General features: G+C 39.9%; 1 protein-coding gene across 1 annotated transcript in view; it reads left to right on the top strand.

Moving 5' to 3' along the window:
• The first annotated feature begins 784 nt into the window (after positions 1 to 784).
• The window catches only part of gbf1 (golgi brefeldin A resistant guanine nucleotide exchange factor 1), an 83,917-nt gene continuing 62,407 nt past the window's right edge, over positions 785 to 22,294 (top strand). The window contains exons 1-3 of the mRNA XM_034898553.1: positions 785 to 1,098; positions 4,950 to 5,054; positions 7,428 to 7,494. Of these exons, the coding sequence (XP_034754444.1) occupies positions 4,959 to 5,054; positions 7,428 to 7,494 (163 nt within the window). The 5' untranslated portion in view covers positions 785 to 1,098; positions 4,950 to 4,958. The remainder of the gene's footprint in view (positions 1,099 to 4,949; positions 5,055 to 7,427; positions 7,495 to 22,294) is intronic.

Here is a 22,294-nt window from a genome sequence, read left to right as displayed (position 1 = left end):
GTCCATTACTGTCACCATTACCGTTATTCTTCTGTCTCATTCGAAAGAGTTAATGAACCACTGAATCCATTTTGCAACATTATTTCGAGCTACAAAAGGATATTTGGTGTTGGATTGATTCACATTGAAATCAATCAATATCAATAACTAAGGTCTCTGCTGTGGGTTGCAAAGTGGAATGCAATCAATGACAAAACGATGCCTTGTGGCAGAAAAATAAGAAATCTACTACCAGTTACATCAGCATATGGAATCCTAAACAGACCCCTTATACAGCATAGACACACCAGAGAGAGAAGGGTCTCTTTTATTTGCATTTACTAAAGAAAAATGTTTTCTCCTTTTTTTCAACATAGTTATTTTTATTTGTTTTTAGAGACTGTTCTCTCTTATTTGTATTTATTAAAGAAAACGGGTTTCTCTCTTTCTCAGCACAGTTAATTTTTTCATTTTTCACTTTTTTATTTTTATATTATTTATATTATTTATATTTTTCAGAGAGACTATTCTCTTCAATGGAGCATCAGACCGTGCAGTCATCATCAACCCTCCTCAACCAACCGGCACTCCACTATTGCTACCTTTGTCCCGCCCTTATTTCTCTGTAACACAAGTGAATCTTTCTTTTTTGTGAGTTACAGTAATTATATATAGTGAGACAATTTTCACAAACACCACACACTCTTAAACTTCGATTCTCTGATACTGTCTTGTATTTTAAAGCCCTACACAACGCTGGAAGTGATCAGTTTTCTTGCCTGTCAATCAAACTCGGTCACCAGGCTAGGTTGAGACGGCAGAGCTTTTCCACGTCAGTGTGTTTACCAAGACCAGATTGACAGCTGCAGGAAGGTGTTCACTTTAGTCACTTATGGAGCATTTTTTTGAAGAGTGAATGAATAAGTAGAGTTTGGAAATATTACGTTATCACGCAGTGGAATGTCCGAAACTTTTAAATTGTCCTGTTCTTGTAGTGAACTGAACTTTGGTCTTCTTCATTCACTGTTGGCCGGCTAGCCTGCTAGCTAGCTAGTTTGCCGAGCTAGGCTACCATTAGCTACAGCAGGACTCCATCTTTGAAATAGCAGCATCATACAGGTAATATGTTTATTTTTAGAGAACCAGAACAGCGTGCTTACATATCTGCCAACAGGCGGTTTGCTTTATTAAATCAGGAGAATAATGACTGTTGTCTGAGAGTGCAAACACGGAAGACACCTCTATCCTCAGCCAGATGACACGCTAGCTAAGTTGTTAGCTGTGGTTTCTGGGCTGGGAACGCTAACACATTCAACGCATCGTTATCTCTTTAGTACGTTGATAGATATTAGATAAGTGTTAGTCATGTGTTCTCTCATTGTGTCTTTGTTTGCCCCAGAGGACTGTCAGCAGTCCCAACACCTTAGGGTGGTGGTGAGCTAGCTTCTTAGCCTTTCTTTTCTCCTGACTAGCTAGTAAATCTAATTAGCCAGCTGGCACCTTACTAGCTCTTCAGACAGCCAACTAGCAGACTAGATCACTTGCTTTTGTTGGATGACTGCATTATGTTGCTCTTCTATAACATGTGTAGAGAGTCTCCCTGTGTCTTTGTCACGTTCGCCTGGAGCCCTGGCTGTTTTTCTGTTTCTAGTTCCAGCCAGAGATGCTGTGTTATCCAGCTGGTTGTTAGCAATGCTTTCTAATAGCAAGGAAGAAAGTGTTGAGTTACCTCAACAACATGCTGTGATTTATGTGCTTCATAGCTAGCCTGACCATGAGTGTCACTAGAAAAGCTCCTATTATGCAAAAACGGGTGTAAGAACCATCACCTGCCAACATAAACAGTTTTATGAAGACTTTTATCTGGATACTATTCTGAAAAGCAGGGAGCCCCTCTGGCCCATTGAGCTGTCATTCAAACCAGTATATAAGGTTTCGGATGTCCCGTCACCTTCTATGTGTTGTAATATTAAACCCTGAAGATTTATGAAAACTACTTCTGAATGTACATATGTTCCACCAAAACAAAATCTATCCCATGACTATTTAGCGGAGGCACCGTTGCTCCGTCCGGTGGTTAGAAACGCCCAAGATGATTGTGATTGGTTTAAAGAAATGCCAATAAACCAGAGCACAGTTTTCTTCCCTGCAGGAATGCTGTGGGACTAGCCAGACCGCCCTCTGCAGCGCTGTGTAGGAAGGTCTGGCAATGCAAAAACACACTAATAGTCTTATCATCTGACAGGAACCCTGCAGAAACCCGTTCATGTGTTCCTGCTCGACACAGTAGCAAGACAGCATGCAGTGACTGTATGTTTATACTTGTGGGCTTTATTAAATGACAGTGTTCATTATTAATATGTTAGAAGGAGAAAGGTCTTTCTCATAAATGAATGAAATTGATTGCAGGTAAGCTGTGATGCTGGCGGTTTTTTGGGTAATGCAAAACCATTTAGTTCTCAAACATTTTACCTAAACTCACTTGTTTTTACTAAGTTTACTGTCCCAACTGTGTGCACTGTGCAGCTGTATTATATTGGAAATTATAATATCAGACACTTGATTCACTTATTCAGATTGGAATTGGTGGTTTGAGAAACTTATGTGCTAGTGAAAATCTCCAAAGGTTATCAAAGGAAGGATTAAACATTCGTATACTATGTGACTCAAAAGTTAGATTTTATTTCCATCATTTACATTTTCAAAATAACAGACAAAAAAATGGCATCTGCAAATGTGTGGGCACCCTGCAGAGTTTTTAGCATGCCCCCCCCTTTGGAAAGCCGAGACCTGACAGCGTCATGGATTGTTCTCAGTCATTGTCTGGAAAGACCAGGTGATGTCAGTCTTAAGGTTTTAAAAGCCCAGACTCATCTGACCCCCCAACAATCAGCACCATGGCTTCTTCTAAAACGTTGTCTAGAAAACTGAAGCTGAAAATAGTTGACGCTCCCAAAGCATGAGAAGGCTAAAAGAAGATAGCAAAGGATTTCAGATGCCAACATCCTCTATTCAGAATGTAATTAAGAAATGGCCGTCATCAGGACCAGTGGAAGTTAAAGATCTGGAAGACCAAGAACAATACTCTGCAGGATGCCCAAACTTTTGCAGATGCCATTTTTTAATTTCCTGTTATTTTGAAAGTGTAAATGATGGAATTAAAATATAAATTTTTGTGACATGTTATACAAATGTCTAATCTGTCATTTGATGCCTTTTGGAGATTTTTCCATCTTTTCTTGGCTTCTTTATGCACAGTAATACACATTTTTACCTGGGGTGCCCAAACTTTCCAGCCCCACTGTATATGACAAGCCTAACATCCTGACCTGTCATACCTTCATCCTCTTATAATTTTGAATAGGCTGCTCACATGTATTTGAAAGAATGTGCCCCCTTCCACCTAGTCTTTACATTTCAAAATCTTCCTATAAAGTAAGAGTATTATCTGGCATGGCTTTCGTGGCACAAGGAAAAAGGTTAATCCTACCATTTTGATATTGTTTGATTATCCTTATTGGTTTTTAGGCATTGTCAAGGTACACATAGACCTTTTGCTGTTTAGTTCTTAGATTCTATATTCATTTGAGGGTGGGAGGTTTAAGTTTGACTTTAGGCTTGGAAACTTCATTTTCATATACTTCTTACAGAATTTCAGATTTTCATACTGGATATGATTGTTTATTCACAGCTAGGGCTGGACAAAACTCAATATGATTATTTATTGTCTTTCAGTGGAATCCTATCTGGATGAAATCATATATTGAGATATTGTGTAACAGTTATGTTGTCAAAATGTATATAAGGAAACACACACTCTGTTCTCAGAAAATCTGTTGTGAAACATTTTGAGGGAATATCAATTAAATAACTGCAAATTCATTTTAACATCACACTAGTTTTATACATGAATGTAAACATAGTATACAGCTGTAAAAATATATAATATATAAAATGTCATTGTAAAAAATCTTTTGTGAAAGCACCAATAGTCAACTCGACAATATTGTCGCGCTATTGATGTATTTGGTCAAGGATATCGTGAGATCTAATTTCCTCCATATTGCCCGGGCCTATTCATAGCTCCAGATGAATTCCAGCACATGAATTGCTCTACAAAATATGTTTTCCGTAAGAAATGCTATTGGACAGTTTTACTTGATGGCTCAGGGGTCTGTAGGACATTATTTATAGCAGCGAGTGCATGCCAATCTTTCACGTGGTTGGCTCTAAGGTTTGTGTGTGTTTCATTAATTGATTGGTTGAATATTTGATTCAGACGCTCACCCATGCAGCGCTCTCAAATCTTAAGATGAATTTATACTATAATGGATAGGATAATAGTCACATTATTGATACAGCTATGTTTACAACATGTACCTAGGTATTCCGTATCGCATGTAAATAAAAGCTCAAGTTCTTGGAGTCAAGTGATTTATAGTGTATTTTTATTTTATCTCAAATTCATACCAGACATTAGTGGCGTGTGAATCTATTTCTGAAGCATCAGTCCAATCAATCCAAACAGACTCTGACCTCAGTTCCACTGTCACTGTCTTTAGAAGCAGCTGTTCTGTCAGCAGCAGGAGGACACAATGTCTTCTCCAGTCACCAAATAGTCTTAAAGTAGTAGTAAATGACATTGGTTTTATTTATTTAAGTACCCATTTTGAAACTGGGGGCCATGATCTCTCATTATAGATGTAGTTTTTAAGTTCACAACATATAGACTGTCATTAACAAACAGAAGTGTGTCTGTTTTGTGAGATGGGAATGTGACCGCATTAAAACATGTGTGTGTGTGTGTGTTCTCATATTTAAGACCTGACAACTGTCAACCAGGATATCGTGATTTAATCATTTTCCAATAATACTGTTTATACAGGGACCTTAAGTGATTGAATAGAGTTATTGCCCAGCCCTGGCTTGAATTTCTGCCAATATCAACTATCCCCTCTTCTTTGTCTCAGAAAAGCAGCATGGTGGACAAGAATATCTACATCGTCCAGGGTGAAATTAGTACTGTTGTTGGAGCTATCAAGAGGAACTCCAGATGGAATACCCACACTCCACTGGTAAGTTAAAACACAGCAATTATATTAGCTACTTTTAAGTTAAGGTTGAATTAACTAAAGATATGAAAGCTGACTCGTGGGTAGGATAACTACCGTTTTTTTCATCCTTGACCCTATTTTCTTATGTGTTTGTGTGTAAGTGACTGAGAGAAACAATAATGTTTCAAATTGTTCAAATTGTTTTTAGTGTTATCACTGTAAACGTTTTTTTTTTTTTTTTTTTTTACACTGACAGACTCAAATTATTATTCCAAGTGTCTTACAACATTATCGAAATCCCTTCAGCGATAGACCTTTTTTTTCAAAACCTCCTTTGAGACCTTTCTGTTTAACCAGAAACAGCTCTGAAGTCGCTAGTGCTAAACCCACCAGACTCCATTTAAAAAAGACATACTTTTAGCATGTAAAGAGCCACCATACTTTCAGACGTAAATCAATAAACTGTCTTTATTTCAACCAGAACTAGAGTTGTGATGGTTGGAAAAGTGGAAAATGGCTTTTCATAGTTTAATTTTATTTTTGGCGACGAATGAAGTATATTTTACGATGCTAAAAGTACTGTTTATTTACATGGAGTCCGGTGGGTTTGGCAAACGGAATTTCACTGATGTTCTTATGTTTTCTAAAAGGATCTTACTCTTTCACAGAAAGGTCAACCTCCTTTGAAATCCTGTTAATGTTGTCAGACATTTAGAATATTGATCTGAGTCCATCACTTTTGTGAAAGTAAATACAGCTGCACAGTAGCCTAATTAACTTATGTTGTAGACTGTTTCACTGATTGCAGACAGAAGCGACCTTGTTTAATACTGGACCAATTTCAAAGATTGTTGTTACCATCAGTCACTCTGACACAAAAACGTAGGAAAATAGGGTCTAGGTTAATAAAAACCGTAGTTACCCTTTATTCAATGGTTTCCCAAGTCCATAATCACGCCCTACAATCTCTTGGTTTGTCCATTACTCAACTACATTCAGTTTACTGTCAGAGGAGGGAAGAAACTAGAAAATATTCACATTTCAGAAGCTGAAGTCTGAGAATTTGGAATGTTTTTTCATAAGAAATTACTCAAAACATTTTAAGTGATTATCAAAATAGTTGCTGATAAATGTAATAGTTGACAACTAACTGATTTATCAATTAATCTTTGCAGCTCTACCTATCTCTGTAGTTCATTTTGTCATCCACTTACATATTTTGCAATCAGTGATTGCAGATGTAGAAGGGACAGCGTTATCAGGTCTAGTGATGTAATTCATTATTTTATTTGCTGCTTCAGCTTTCTAAATTTGGTGTTTTCTTAATTCAAAATGTACAAAATATCTTGTTTTGCCTTCTTATTCTTAGAAATGTAGAACTGAAATACGGAAAATCCTCATAATGTTCCTTTGTTGATCGCTGACGCATCTCAAGATCTTGAAGTTGCAAATTGTTGCAAATTCATGAAGTTTGTTAATGGGCTTTTCAAGTCTTGCAGCAGCTGTCTTTGAAGCCCCGTATGCAACATGAACTGATGATTTTATACTATTGATAACTTGTTCAGGATATTGACCTGCCTCATTGCTCCATGCATACAAAACCAAAGATTTTCAGGAAAGTTGGAAAACTCTCCATATGACCTGTATTGTCAATTGAAACAAAATATTCTACAGTCTGACAATGTGCTGAGAACCACTGCAGGACTGTACCAGATACACCAACCCACTGCTTGTTTATCAATAATCCATAATCCGCTTTTTTAAAAGCGGCACTTCAGTCCGGTAAAATGAGAATAGAGCAATCTCGGGATTAAGTAAAGGGCCATTTTTGACTCTTTAGAAGGGCGGTTTCTGTGCTATGATTCTTCCAAAAACCTGACTGAGAGATTTAAAAACACTATTGTCTCCCAAGGCTTTCAGGGGTTGTAATAAAACAGTAGTTTTTAAGATGTTGCCACTAAATGGAAATTTGTAAACAACAATAACTACTATGTAGTTATTGTAGTCCGACCAGGTTTTTTAAATAGTCAGGGACCCAGCCATTAGAAAGGGAAATGTTCACGATATTGAACAGACGGGGCCACCACATCCCAAACTACTCATACAAATATAGAGGGCATAACGTCAACTGGACCAGTATCCACTAGTTTGTCAACAGAAATGGGGGGGGAACGGGTCAGTTGGGAAATTGAAGGAAACAGGAGTGGAAATCTTGGACGAAATGGATACCTAAAAGTTTATTAGTAAAAAAAGAAAAAAAGCCTATAAATACCAATTTCTTGCACCTTCGGTCAGCTTTGTTTGAAGAAGTGGAAATATGGATGGCATTAAATGATCCACTCACAGTGCGCATGTCCTCCCATCATGTTCTTATCATGTCTTTTCTCTGCCCAGGATGAAGAACAGGACCCATTACTTAACAGCTTTGGCCACCTCAAGGAAATACTCAACAACATAAAAGGTATGTGCGGCTGATGTAGGTTGGGTGCGAGGTGATGGTATAGGTAGGTCTGCCGATGTGAGACTAGCACTAGTTTGGGGGCAGACCAAGCTTGTCTGACAGCTTCCCCACCAGCCTAGGCGAACCAAACTGGTAAATGCACCAGATTTATACGTTTTTCACACAAATGACCAGGGTCGGGCCACGGTTGTCTGATCGGTGTCGATTTGGAAATCAAACCATGCCAGTCAACATGGTCATATCCCTGGTCGTGACAGTCCAGAGATCTCCTGGGTTACAACCCGGGGAAAAATGCATAACAATTACCTTAAGTGCTAGAAATGATTGGGGTGTCTTGCGGTGCAGAGTGAATTTAACTTAACTTTTCATATGTTTACCTTCTAATGCTGTTTTTTTAACAGGCTGTTGCGCCTGTGAAATTACACCACCGCTCTGCAAAATGTCACTAGCAGAGTCAACTTTTGAGACCGGGGCAGATTAATGAACATCCGGGCACTCGCTGTCAGCGGACTCTTTGGGAATGAATTGAACTTCTCCACTCTGCTCTTGTTGAAGCTGTCTGTGAAAATCCTAGTTTTACACAGTCTATGGTGGAAATCCATTGTAAAGCAGACTGAGACAAAATTTATGTTGTATTTTCTAAGTATGCGGCGACCAGTGATGACTACCTCATTGTCATTTTCAACCAATCGCATAATCTTTTTTTTTTTTTAAATGGCAGTTTTAGTTGGTCTTTTTGGTCACAATAATCTTACCCTAATCCTCTGACGTAAGTGGTTCTTGGTTCTACACTGGCAAAGTGTTGATGCTGCTCTGCAACCAGTTTTGATCTACAGAGAGTCAAGTCTTCAGCTAAGAACTGGTTGGAGATTAGGTACCGGCCCTCAAACTGCCTTGGTGGAAAAGGGTGAGACCCAAGCTGGCTCTGAGGAAAATCCTGCTTGTTGTCATGCCTTTGCAATGAGGGGCCTGGCAGCTCTCACAGCCCTACAGCTCCAGTTGTAGAAGTTGTGAGCAATGGGAAAGATGCAACACATGGAGCTGCACAGTTTGAGCCCCCACCGCTGCTGTCTTACTCCAGGGAATGCCTTTGTCACTGTGAGATGGACAGGCACTGCTGGCTGAGGCGGAGTCCACCACACTGGTTCACCCTCCTCTTTCCTTTTCCTCTCCCTATAATCCTTTACCTTCAGCCCTCAAATCACCAAAAGCTTTGTTCCTCTGTTACCAGATTCCTTTACAGTTACTGTATTTGACCATAATGGAAGTCGATTGTAAAATTGACTTCTCCCCCCTAGCTTTTTTTGGGGCATTTGCATGAAGTAATGAGTCCATGTCAAGGATGTTTGAAAGCCTTGTTGGATCCTTAAGCCCAAATCCCCTGTGCACCCAGTCTCTGAAATGTTACATCCATGCCCTGATAAGAGACAAAATGGTGAGCAAATAACCACAGTAGAGCTCAATTCTGTGCTTGACAGACTGGTCAATTTGTTTTGTTTTTGCAGCAGCATAACAACCTAATAGATCTCTCACACAGAAACTAAGCAATATTTTGGCAGGAAGTCTTGCAGGTGGGCTGTGTTTTGCTGCTGCTTTGAGGCTTTGCAGCGGCCCAGCTGTCTTCTGAATGAAAGCCCAGTAATTCCATTCATTCTGGTGTGTATCTCTGCTCCTTCTACACATGAAGCCAACCAGCAAAGGAAATATGAATTAGTCCCCGGAAGGTTTCTCAGCCCCTCAGTCTCACTACTCTTGTTTTCTTTCTTTTTATATTTCTCTGTCCCTCTGTCTTTCTCGCTGAGGGTTTCGCTTCTCTGGCAGTCCTCTGCTATTGTAACTAGTGTGATTGACAGGACCATGTGCCATGGAGCTGGAGAGTAGTGCAGCTGGAAGTATATCATCTGCGATTTTAGTTGGGTAAATATAGCAGGGAGTCTTGTCAAGCAGAGAGATAAATTGTTCTGGGAAAGGAAGTCTTGTCTCTCTTTTCTTAAAGCAGAAAAACAGTTTCCTTCTACTCCTTGAAAATGCAAGGTCCTCTCTTGACTCCTGAACAATGAGAGCACAGTTGAAGAAGATGACCCAACGATGGACCATGTGTTGTGATGCTTCAGCTCCACCTTGCTCAGTCAACCAGGCAAATCGGGCCCAGGAAGCGGGGGCCTTTCCTCTGATATAAATGGGATGGTTTGGATTAAGCCTGATATCTAATGCCCCATCCCTAACCTCATTACACCCATGTCATTAAGTGCTTTCCACAGCTTTGTGGCCAGCATCTGTCTTTAAATATGTACTGGCTTGCAGAAAAGAATGTTGTTTCCTGTCCTTCATAGGTTCTTTGGTTTTAAACTTAAAGAACACAATGGTACAGAGTGTTTAAAAATAATAATAATTAACCGTTAAGCATCGGTTAATGTCATGATCCCAAACCATTTAGCACAGGATGTTCGGTCTGGTATGCCCTACGGCTTTAACAATATGCAGGCTGAACTCCTTTTTCATTACGTTGGAGCTCTACTGACCTAGTGACATTCCACAGTTTTTACAGTAAACATGTTGGACATTTTTTTGTTTAATTATAAATAACGCAAATTTTTCCTTTTGGGCTTCTTTTTCTGCTGCATTAAAGATATACGTCACTAAATGAAGCTAGGTACCCACCCACGGATTGGGCGTACCATTAAACCCATAGAAAGCTTTGATTGGTAATTACACATGAACTGCTTTTGTGGCAAAATGTTGTTGACAATTTTGATTGTTATTATTTGGATTATTTTGCCTTGCCATGTAATATGATTTCATTATTACTAGTAGGCCAAAGGTTTGCTAAATGGACCAGTAGCTGTTGTGATAACATGAGTAGCCATGTGGGTTGTGTTGCGTCTAATCCAGGCATTACATTGGAATTAAAAACAAGAAACTGATAGTGACAAATTGGCTCTAAGATTTGATTGGTTGCTGCATATAAGCATAAACTCCATACACCTGTATACCAAATATAAGATTGCAGAAATACAGAAAGTACTTGGTGTTCCAACATCTGGAATGTTTTGAGCTGCAGATTGAGTCTTTGTCTCTTAACTGACATTGACACGAGGTCTCTCCCGTATAGGATTGTCATCACACAGACAAATCTGTCTCAATCTCTTGTTGAATAATTCGTTGGATTTATTTTACTGCTGGACTATACCCCAGAGAGTACAATAGAGAACAGTCTGACATACAGTTTTTTCCCTCTCCTGTGCACCCATTCGCAGGTATGCCTTGTTTTATCCAGAATTCACTGAGCCTCAGCTTTTCAAATCTTCAATTCTTTCCCTTCCATTCTCCTCTCCCATCAACCCCCTCTGCTGCAGCGAAGGTCAGATTTTTTGACAAGTCTGCAGAAGAAACAGTCTGTTCCTAAATCCCTTCATTTTTATTCATACAAATACAGGTTTAGAGCCCCTTGCAGCCCCCCAGATACAAAGCCAGAGTGGCCTTTTGACTGACAGCTTTCTCCTTTTCATCCAAACACTAACGAAATTCACAAGCACACCTCTAATTGACGTGAATCACCAGCACAGCACCAGAAGTAGATATCAGGGGGCATGGCAGTGGATTTGCAGAATGAACATTGTGGAGGATGATTTGATTACTCTCCAGCTGACCTTTTACAATAATCATTGTGCTTTCCCAAAGCAGAGAACAGAAAGCAGAGCTAATTTGCCATGGAATAGTTGAGTTTTATTTTTATTAAGTCAATTATATGCTCTAACAAGTGATATTCATCAAATGCTCTCATTCATGTAATTCATCTGTTATAATAAATGAATGAAATGGTGCTCATGGTCGTCAGTATGATGACGCTTGTGTTTTGAAAATGGTTCCTTTTGTTTTCACACAGCCTAATCCATGAATTGCCGACAACCTCACTAATTCATCACATTTTACAATCTTGTCAGTCATCAAGAGATAATGCACACACATGCCGTCCCCCCGTGTTATTTCAAGGTCAAGCGTGAGTGTGTGTCGTTTTGGTGCCCAGCTGTGGTCAGGCAGGCGCTGGTGGGCCTTGGGGGGTTGCAGCCTGAGAACTTGCGATCTGGTTGTGGCCCTATACCCCCTTTACACCCTCTCACCCCTCTCTTCCTTTTCCCTGCCACCTGATCTTCACACATAAATCACTCCCAATTGAACCAGCAGAAGGCAGCTGGCAAATACCGAGGAAGAGGAACCATAATTCATGTCGCTCAGCCACTTATGCAAATATGTTTACTCATGAAGGCATTCGGAGCAAGGAGAATCTGCCTCACGGCAATTCTTTACATGTCTGCCGCGTGGCCCGGGTGTCCCTTAACTGTAGGCATGAGATCACGGGTTAAATTCTCAGTCCTGCTGTCAGTGTTATTTTTACGACATGGTCAAGAGACAATATACTGAGTGGGCAGAGTCCCTTACATTAATGTCTTGTCAGATTTACCTGGGCATGGCATAAGTAGCTAGATAAATGATCTGTGCTTACACATAGATATGTGCAACAAATGATTTCCATTATTGATTAATCTGCTTGGTTAAATTTTTCTTGAACATTAATTTGGTTCATAAAATGACAGAAAAACCCTTTAGACTTTCTCAAATTCCTGTTGTCTTCAAATTGCTTGTTCAACAGTCAAAAACCCAAAGATTTTCAGTTTCTGATCATGGAAGACAAAGAAAAGCCGCAGTTCTACACATTTGGGAACCTTGAACTAGTTCAGTTTTGGTATTTTTGCTTGAAAGAAATCTTTGAATGGTTACTCGATCATTGTAATTTCTGTCAATTGATTGAGCAATTTCATTTATTGTTTGAGTCCTGAAATATAGCTAAGTCAAAGTAACAACACTTAAAAATGTACGTAATGGAATACTCAAAATGTCAATGTTTCACACAATCTTGTAAATTTGATGGATTCATTTGTCCCAGGTATACATTATTATTGTCAATGCTTTGTGCAATAGTTCAGACTGGTCTTACTCTGTACAAATAACTATCAAAATGATACATTTGGTTTTGTTGTACATATAAACATATTTTTAGCCTGGCTGCTCCGATTTTTGCGAATTAATTTACCAGAAATCGTGCATGTTAATGTCAGCAACCTCAATTTAATCCTAGTTGCTATATGTGTACTTACTATCTCATAACTCAGTTCTATAACATTGAGAAGACTTTCCATTCAACTGGCCAGAATCTGCACCTGTAGACATTTCAGACTGACAGTGTGCTATGCTTCACACTGTCAGGGGGATTGTCCTGTCATTGACTCTGTCACATTGATGGATAACCTGACTACGTCCCAAGTTTGTCTAGTGTAACAGTCCTGGTACACAGTGAGAATATTGCAAAAAAACAAAAACATCCAGATGAAAAGACTTGCCATACAGACACCAGTTACTTGGTTGGAAAAACCCAGGGTTTCCATGGAGTCTTAAAAAGTCTAAAAACATCTACAATTTCTTAATCACAATTTTAGGCCTTCAAAAGTCTTAAATTTGCAGTGTTGTTTTCTAAGTCTTAAATCCTTTTGAACAGGTCTTAATTTTCCTACATCCGTGCATAATATTTATTGAATTGCTTCCGCAGTCCTTTACAGTGTTTTTATTTTTTAAATTTGTGTTGTTGTAGTTCTTTCTTTCGTTAGTCCAAGTATACTTTTGTTTTATTACGACTACACATGAGACCAACACGCAACTTATTTTTCAGCCATTTTGTGTTCGGGGTATTTGTCTCTTTCAGATTGTACCACAAACAAAACAGATTTTATTTGTTTAAATTTCATTCAAAATTGTCTTCAACAGGTTTAAATATGACAAGGTGAAACCCGCAGAAACCCTGGATACCAGCGAAGACCCCATCTTTTAGGCATTACAGACTAGACTAAACGATTAAAGTTAAGTTAGGCTGGTTAAAAGGCTGAATGTCTCAAAACTAATGGAAACTCTAGGCAACCATGAAATGTCATTTCATTGGTATGCAAAAGGAAACCTACCTATTAAACACACCTATTATTGGAACACTAACACCTAGTCTGTTTTTGATTGACCCTTTAAAGCATTCATTTTAAAATGTTTGCATTGTTGGGAAGTAGGCCTCAACTAATGACTATTTAGGCGATTGATTATTCCGAGAAGGATTCATTTTCTCAGTTCTCAAAACCCAAGGTGACAAAGTGCTTTTTTTGTGGTTTATTAGATATTTGAACCTCTATTTGTAGTTAATTTGACTGATTAGTGTTGCCCAGCTTCTGAGCTCACCTGTTGCTCTTAAATCAATTAAACAAAATGTCATGTTATCACAGAGAATATTAATACTAGCTGAATGTGTAGCTGTGATTGATGGTAGATGGGAGGCGCCATGGATTATGCAGGTGTTATACGTTGGCAGGCCTTTGGCCTACCGGTTGTAAAAGCTTCCATCAAAAGAGCTATGATTAATAGGAGTTGGTCCCCCCTCCCCATACAGCCTGCCACCTAGTACTGGTTAGTAGCTGTAAATCTAGCCAGTTAACAGTGGCCTAACCGGGGACTGACAGGCAGGGCTTAGGACCAGTGTGAAGAGGGGATGCAACTGTTGTACTGTTTCAGAGGCTTTCAACGATGTGATGAGTGGATGGAGCGTCCCAGCAGAGGGCTATTAATCATGCCAGCTGGGGTGTCTGTTAGGTTGGAGGGGGATTGGGCTCAGGCATGGACAGAGCTGAGGGTTTGCTGGAAGAGAGGGTCCAGGGTGCCGCGGAGGATATGGATGTGCTGACAGAAACAGTGGGCAAGATGTGAGCAAAACAAACTAGCCCTCATGAGCACCAACAGACAGGAGGTGGAGGGCAGCCTGGGCCTGGGCTTGGACACAACAAAACCACATTCACATTCAAGCTTCCAGCATGCACAGAGGAGTTTCCACACCATTATGTTAATTTTTGTAAATCTAATTTGTAATTTGATTTTGCATTATTCAACACACAAATCAGTGTGCAAATACAGACATTTCCACTAATTTAAAATTCATGTGTGCTTTTTGTCACCATCTAAACTAATTCACTGATTAAACCTCACTTTGCACCTGCACAATGTATTACTGCTCAGCTTGTGATGATACAAAACTCAATCAGAGGCTACAATACACAACTTGAAATGCTGGTTATTTGGGTTGTAGTGTTACACAGAATTTTCAGGTTATACCTTTGTTTAGGGCTACAGCTATTGATTATTTCAGTAATATAGTATTCTACAGATTATTCCATGGATTAATCAAGTATTTGGGTAAAAAGTACAATAGTAAATATACAAATGAGAAAATCCAACAATTTCCTAAAATTAATAACTAATTGATTTATCTTTTTTGTGTGGAAAAATAGGATACAGTAATGTCTGTCAAAACTAAGTGCATTTAGGTGCAATATTACATTATTTTTTGTTTTTTTACACTGGTTGAAAAGCAAGAAATTCCTGCGGTAGTGCCGCATACCTCAACCCCCTTCAGAGAGTAGAGTAAGTTAAAGGGAGAATGGCAGGGCGCCTTAAGTAGGTGTCGTTAGATCCCGTGTGGTCACGCAAGGAGAGCGAGCAGTAACTTAGAGATAGCAAAGATGATGTAAAGTGAATTAAAAGTGAACAGTAAAACAACAAGCTAGAGCTTCTCAAGACACAGTGGCTTTATCTGTTGTCAATACCGCTGTTAAAGTGAATGGTGTTACCCCCGAAAAAACATTGGCTTAACCCTTAGCCTACAACATCTGTCGCGGCCCGAGGGCAGCCCGTCTAGCTGCTGACCCGGCAGAGAGAAGAGGGGGCGACTCAGCGGTTTGCTAACTTGTTGCGCACATTGAGCCTCTGTTTATCTGCCATTTCGAACAGTTAAAAGTTTGTAACGGCAACAAAATGACTTATGGCTCATTTTAATTCTATACTTTGTAGCCAAGTTTACAAGATGACTTCTCTCTTGGCTGTTGAAACAGGAGACCTCTCTTGCGTTCTAAAACCAGCCTCTGGACACTCGACCAGCTTAGTCGCAGCAACACCACCAGCTGGTTTGAGTCGAGCTGAGGCGGGCCGGTTAAGACTACTGCAACTTTTCTCTGCGACGTTCTAAAACAGTCTTGTCTCATCGCAAATCTTTAGTTTCAACTGGGCTTACGTTTATCAATGTATTCTGCGTTCACGGGACCGTGACCCCTTTACCGTCATGGTTCGGGACAAATACATGCAACTTTATAGCCCCGCTCTTTATGATTTTAATCAGCCTTCAATTCCTATCTACATACAGTACAGTACAGGCAGCAACACTAATCTTACTCAGAATTGATGATTGTCCTGATTTGTGATGTAAAGAATCAAAGAAATAATCATACAGCTTGAACAAGCCTCCATGTTAGTTAGTCAAACTTGTTGGGAAGAGAAGGCAAACTGTAAAATTATGACCATGACTGTGTGTAAACCTCCGTCACGGTTTACAGACAAGCTGTCTGGGGCGGCTGCGCGGTGGCCAAAGTTTGTGCCGATCTATTTCATTAAGGTTGGCTGTGGCTCAGTGGTAGAGCCGTTTCCTACCAATCAGAAGGTTGGGAGTTTGATCCCTGGTCTATGTAGAAGAGCTTTGAGTAGTCGTTAAGACTAGAAAAGTGCTATACAAAAACAGTCCATTAACATTCACTTCCTGCTTCAACCTAGACCACCATAGTTTTGTAGTTTTACCTTCAGTACTACTTATTTTGTTAGCCCATTGGACTGGATGCTTATGTAGCCGTTATCTTTTCCAGGCCTGGCCCACTGAGTCAGATGGATCAGTTAAGGTCTAGAATTTCTCTGTGTTGTCAGTTGTGACTCGCCGGTGAGGATTTAGTGTTTTCTTTTTTTTGTCCAACCTGGATTCTGTTTTAATGTTCTGTTAAGCATATTCTTATGAGGTGGTAATTGGGGTTCAGCACAATACTGATGCACCCTGACCCACACTCACCTCTTTTGAGCTTTCTCCAGAGCAGGCAAGCTTTGTCTTAAGTGTTGCTTTAATTACTCACACTGAGTTCTTAGCATTTGTAAACCGGGGGGTATTGGGGTAGGGTTTGGGATGTCTCAACACCTCTGAATCCAGCACCCGCTCATCACTGGAGGTCTGCTCTAAAAACAGACTCATGGTCTGCATGTGGGGACATATTGATTGGCTGAGCAGCATTTTCAAGATTGACTTAGCAAGCTGGCATTGACAATTTCAGATACTGTAGAGGTTTTCAATGTGTAATTATTACTATTGGAATTTGTGAGAATCTGCATTTCTTTGACATGACCTGCAGGTTATGACTTATAAAACTTATAAACTTAAATATGTTTGGTGTTATTGTTAACAAAATGCTAACACCCCCACAGTGTGATGATAACATCCAAAACACAAGATTTACTCTTTGTCTTTGTGAAATGAGAAATAGTTTCAAATCCTTATGTTTAAAAATACAAGAACAGCCAAAATTAACAGAGCTATTTGCCTCACCTAGTAGAAAATTAACGCCACACCACTGCTGTTTGGGTCACAGGAGAGTAAAAAAACAAGCTGCACAGCATTGGAAAGTTGATTTAGAATATAAATGTCTGCGTTGTGATTGAAGCTTCAAACTTGACGGAACAGCCATAGGACTAGACAATTGTCTGTCTGTCCATCCAAAGAAATTGGATGCTTTGTTTAGGGTTAATTACAGATGTCATTGATTGATTTAAATTATTTTAGTCATTGAAAAAAGAACAGGATTGGCACTTCAGAAGAACAAAAAAACAGCAACACACATAAACAACAAGGTGAAGCTAACCATCCGGTAGCATGCAGCTACACTTTGAGACAGCATGGCCACTGCCAGAGTTGGAGATGATGGTGAAACAAGAATTCAATTCAATTTTATTTATAGTTATTCTTTAAATTTTTTTTATATTTGTAGTGTTGAATGGGAACAGAATTTATTTCTGGCCACTTTACTGATGGCGTATGTCTAGACTACACTCTGTAAAATAACAAAGACCCAAAAAGCCCCATCAACAGCAAGCATTGATGGGACAGTGGAGAGGAAAAACTTCCTTTTTCAGGCAGAAACCTTGGACTGACCCTGACTCTTGGTGGGTGGCTGTTGGGAAACAGAAACACTGATATACAGAAATATGATTTATTATAATAATTATAGCTGTTGATATGATGAAATTGGTAATTATAGTAACAATAAAGATAACTATGACTAGAAGAAGAGTAGCAGTGCAGGGCGTCAAGCAGAAAACTCAGAAATCCTGCTGCCTTCCTAAAGTAAATGATGTGGCAACATTTTGCCTTGAGTTATGTAACAAACAATGAACTGTAGGGCGTCTTGGCTCACACTGGACTCCATGGTTAATTTAAGTGCACCTCGTAAACTCTAAGAAACTCAAACTTTCCCTTCTGCCATCAAGTGGCTCTTATTATGGCATTGCCATCACTGCTGAAATAGAAATTTAAATTTAAAATGTTATCAAATCATGGATTTTGAAAATTGTGACACTATAGGTTTAATTGATTGATTTGGTGTGTGTCCTGTGTCCCCCCCTCCCAGCTAGTCAGAAAACTTGCACATTGTTGTCAGTAACGAGTCAACATTGGTGTCATGCTTCATCCTACTGAAACTGGACTGGTTGGAAGCACAAACATTTCACATCCCCCATCTTTCTATAAACCATTTAAATGTTTTATCAGCTATTAACAATATTGGGGACATGTCATTGAAATAACAGCATTATTATTCAAGAATAAATGTACTTGAGGTGCCAGAGTCTTTAGACATAACTCACAAGGTTCTCCGCGCTTTAGATCTCATCTTGCTAATGTGAATCTTGCTATTTTTGCTAGTGTGAAAGCGTTTTGTTTGTGTTTTGTTTCTACATGTAGTGAACTTTTTTCATATAAACCTAATATTTTGCTGGTTAATAAACAACATTTTTTTAAGCAATAATCAATATTATACTTACTTTTGCCATAATTATCTTAGACCACTGCTACTTTTTGTGTTCTCTGGATATTTTTAGCTTTCAGATACTTTCTTTTCATTGTCTTTAAAAATAGTGCACTGCTTTGTCCCAACACTTGTGGTGCACTGTAGAGAGATTAGTTTAACAGTTTATTGCAGGAGCAAAACCCAACATAAATAAGGCTAAGCATGCTAATGCCACAGGACTGTAGTTTATCCGTGAGTTGTATTATGTGGACAATGCACAAGTCATGGCTAGATAATGGCGTCGCCACCATTCTAGTGTCTGGTATGTTGCCATTTTGGTGGTTGTAAAATGCGTTTGTGAGAACACAGACTAAAATAGGTCTTTAAATCCGCTGCATTCTTGACAGAGCTCTGTAATTCCATATTGACAGTTATATAGGGTAACGTCCTGTAAAATGGGTTTAACACCGTCCTATTGATGATAATCATACAATGTTCTGCGAGGTGTAGCATTATGGAAAGTCAATGAAATACCCTGATTTCTCAACACCATGTAAACGCCTTTCCCCCAAAAAATTGGAGTTAACATGAACAAAGGAAGAGAACTCCTTCAGTAAACTGGTTATTGCTTAACACCTTATATATATATATATATATATATATATATAACACCTTAACCGGGCCATGATTGGTTTAAGTGTCTGTGCTTACTTTAATTGCCCTTCAATCGGGCATACTTTGCCAGCGCGCGTTAGTCGTTGCTTTGACATCATACAACAAAACAGCGTTACCTGAATCAGTGGGCCATCGGCAGCAACGAGCCTGCGGCCCAGGTTTTACTGCCTGTAGAGGTAGCAGTGGACATTGGGAGATGGCTAAACCAACTGTCCATCTCCGCTCACTGGTTACAGATAACATTACAATGAGCCGAACATGTTGTCAAACATCTGGCGGGAACACTGTGCTGTCCTACGCTGAGATAATCTGTGAATTAAACATAAAGTTGTTAAATTTGACTAATTTTAATAATCGGTTGCGTTTTGGCAGAGTTAATCCTGTCATTCTCCCCATTCTTCCCGGTTCATGTATGCGGGAAGAACTCTCATAACCTGGTTACTCACTAACCCAGGTAAGACCATGCCCCGCTTACTGCTGTGCATGTGAACACACTGAATGCTGCAGAATTGGGGATGGTGTTGATATTCTCCAGAGTAGGACAGAAAAGCTGGTCAAATCAAGGCACACAGTCCACTAGCTGTGGAAGCAGCGTTGGTATAGAGGTGTTGGCTTTGTAGGGGGGTGGAAGGTGTGTGGGGGTTTGTTGTGGTAGAAAATAAGGGTCCATATTAGTATTTCGGAGAGGCACTGTCTTGCTGTCTTGCTTGTGTGGCGCTCACATCCTTAAGCCTTTGGTGTCTCAGTGTGAATCCCAGACTGCCTTGATGGACTGGGTTAATAAACCTCTCAGCAACCATCCCTCCCACACACACTGGCAGTCAAACTGAGCACACACACATGTGAAGTCTCTTGACACACAGCTGCTTGTTATTTCATGCCCCATAAGGGTGCTGTGACCACGGACATTGTAATACACATATCCAATTAGCTAAGCATTGCATCGCGCATTGGTCTCAAGCTGGGATTCTCACAGATACATACATGCTCTCTTGTACTGGAAAATTTATTTTCTTGTTAGTTTCTAATCTCATTGTATTGCTTCTTTTTTTGCAGGACTTACATAGATCATTAAGTTGAATAATTTATTTTAGCAGATTGTAGTTGTTTCATCCGGGCCTTTTTTTAAAAGTTTATATTCTGTCCCATATTCATATTAGTGATTTTACACTGCCAAAAATGTTGTAGTCTGTACCAATACCACCAAGAGTACACGATACTCTACATCAAAGTCGATAGCACAAAACAAAGTCACCAATATCTGTGAAAGTTTATTGTTCTTGATATCCAATTCAATACTGTGGTACAGAAAACAAAACAATTAATCCCATGTCCTTCATTATAAAGTGTATTTTAGGACAATGAGTTTAACACTTGTCTCTCTTTTGTAAGTGTCAGTTTTTTTGTTCTCTGAACTTTCTGTTACTGTTTTGGTGTGGAGGGGTCATGGGGAACGTGATTTACATGTAATCTGAAGAAAACCCACAGCCCACTGCTCTGAAGCCTGCCAGCTTACGGTAACGTCTTCCAAATGTTCACCAGAATTCCCAGAAAGCATGTGTAGTTACTTCTGTATCTCTCTGCTGTTGTTTTTCACAAAGAACCGGTCTGGTTGAGGTTAACTTGACAAACATTATAGAAGTCCGCTAAAACAAGCGCTAAAGGTGGCTAATGTCAGTAGCTATCTTAGCTAATGTTAGGCTGTGACAGACAATGCCAAAGAGAAACAAATTCACGGTGTGTTTGTGAGCTCCAGGTGCTCTAGATATAATGTTAAGGTAAAGCCAGAAGCTGACTGTGGTTGGTCAAGCCATCAGTGAGCAACATGCACGGAGAGGATAAGCCCAATTGGCTTTTCTTTTCTTTTTCTCCAGCATTTAATGGTAGACTAGTCTCTTAAGGATAGTCTAGCTAGCTGTCTGGATTTACCCTGCAGAGATCTGAGGACCAGGTAACCATAGTCCTCAGATTGGACAGATAGTCTAGCTAGCTGTCTGGATTTACCCTGCAGAGATCTAAGGACCAGGTAACCATAGTCCTCAGATTGGACAGATAGTCTAGCTAGCTGTCTAGATTTACCCTGCACAGGTCTGAGGACCAGGTAACCATAGTCCTCAGATTGGACAGATAGTCTAGCTAGCTGTCTGGATTTACCCTGCAGAGATCTGAGGACCAGGTAACCATAGTCCTCAGATTGGACAGATAGTCTAGCTAGCTGTCTGGATTTACCCTGCAGAGATCTGAGGACCAGGTTCCACTACTGTCTGACCGGCTTTCATGGACTCCCAACAGTGTGTTGCTGAATGTATATAGGGGAAACGCAAGGGATATTTGGCGTAATTTTTGCCATAAAATGGATTATGGCCTGACATAGGTTTTACCCAGATGCCAAAGGTGCAATGTGTAATGTAATGTCTCCTCTATTTTAACATCAGCATTTAAAATTCCCTCGTTGCTTGTGCTGATTAATTGGACATGCCGCTCCAATAGAAATATCTAAAAATGTACCGTAGGGTGCAAATATTTTTTTTGAATCTTGTTTCTGACAGGTTATATAAGATGGCTTTAACATCGGCATAGAGGAAAAACAGTCGTCCATCCCTTCTATCATTGATATACGATCCCATTGCCAATTGGCACAAGCCTACACGGCCCAACATCCATATGGTTGTCATCCCCCTCCGGTTTGAGCTTGGAACAGGACACTGGTACGAGGCACTCGCCTCTTGACTGGACAACCAGCATTAAAAAAAGCTGTCCTATTTCTGGGCTGCAGCTGGGGCTTTAAAATGAGTGTGTGCTGTAAAGGTGACATGGGTCAAAAATGTCTTGTTGAGGGATGGTGGGAGGGTGACTGGTGGCTAGAGGAGGACAGTTGTGCTGGTGGCCATGTTTGGGGGTGATTAAACAACTGGCCATATTTCATGCACAAATATTGAAAGAAAAAGAGGTGACACATTCAGTCGGAGTGCTTTAAACCTGTTGACGCACCCCTTCTCAAATAGAGTGGGATCAGTGCCGTCCTCCATGGGAGGGAGCCGAGCAGGCTGCTGTGGCCCAGTGCAGCTGACAATACATGCTAACAACCTGGGACAAAAGGAAGGTGTTGATGGCTCTGAAAGCAAAATAGACCTGCCAATATGTACAACCATGTTCACCGCCTGCTC

This window comes from Etheostoma cragini, chromosome 17 (assembly GCF_013103735.1).
Source record: "Etheostoma cragini isolate CJK2018 chromosome 17, CSU_Ecrag_1.0, whole genome shotgun sequence".
NCBI lineage: Eukaryota > Metazoa > Chordata > Actinopteri > Perciformes > Percidae > Etheostoma > Etheostoma cragini.
This window is presented reverse-complemented; position numbering and strand designations above follow the sequence as displayed.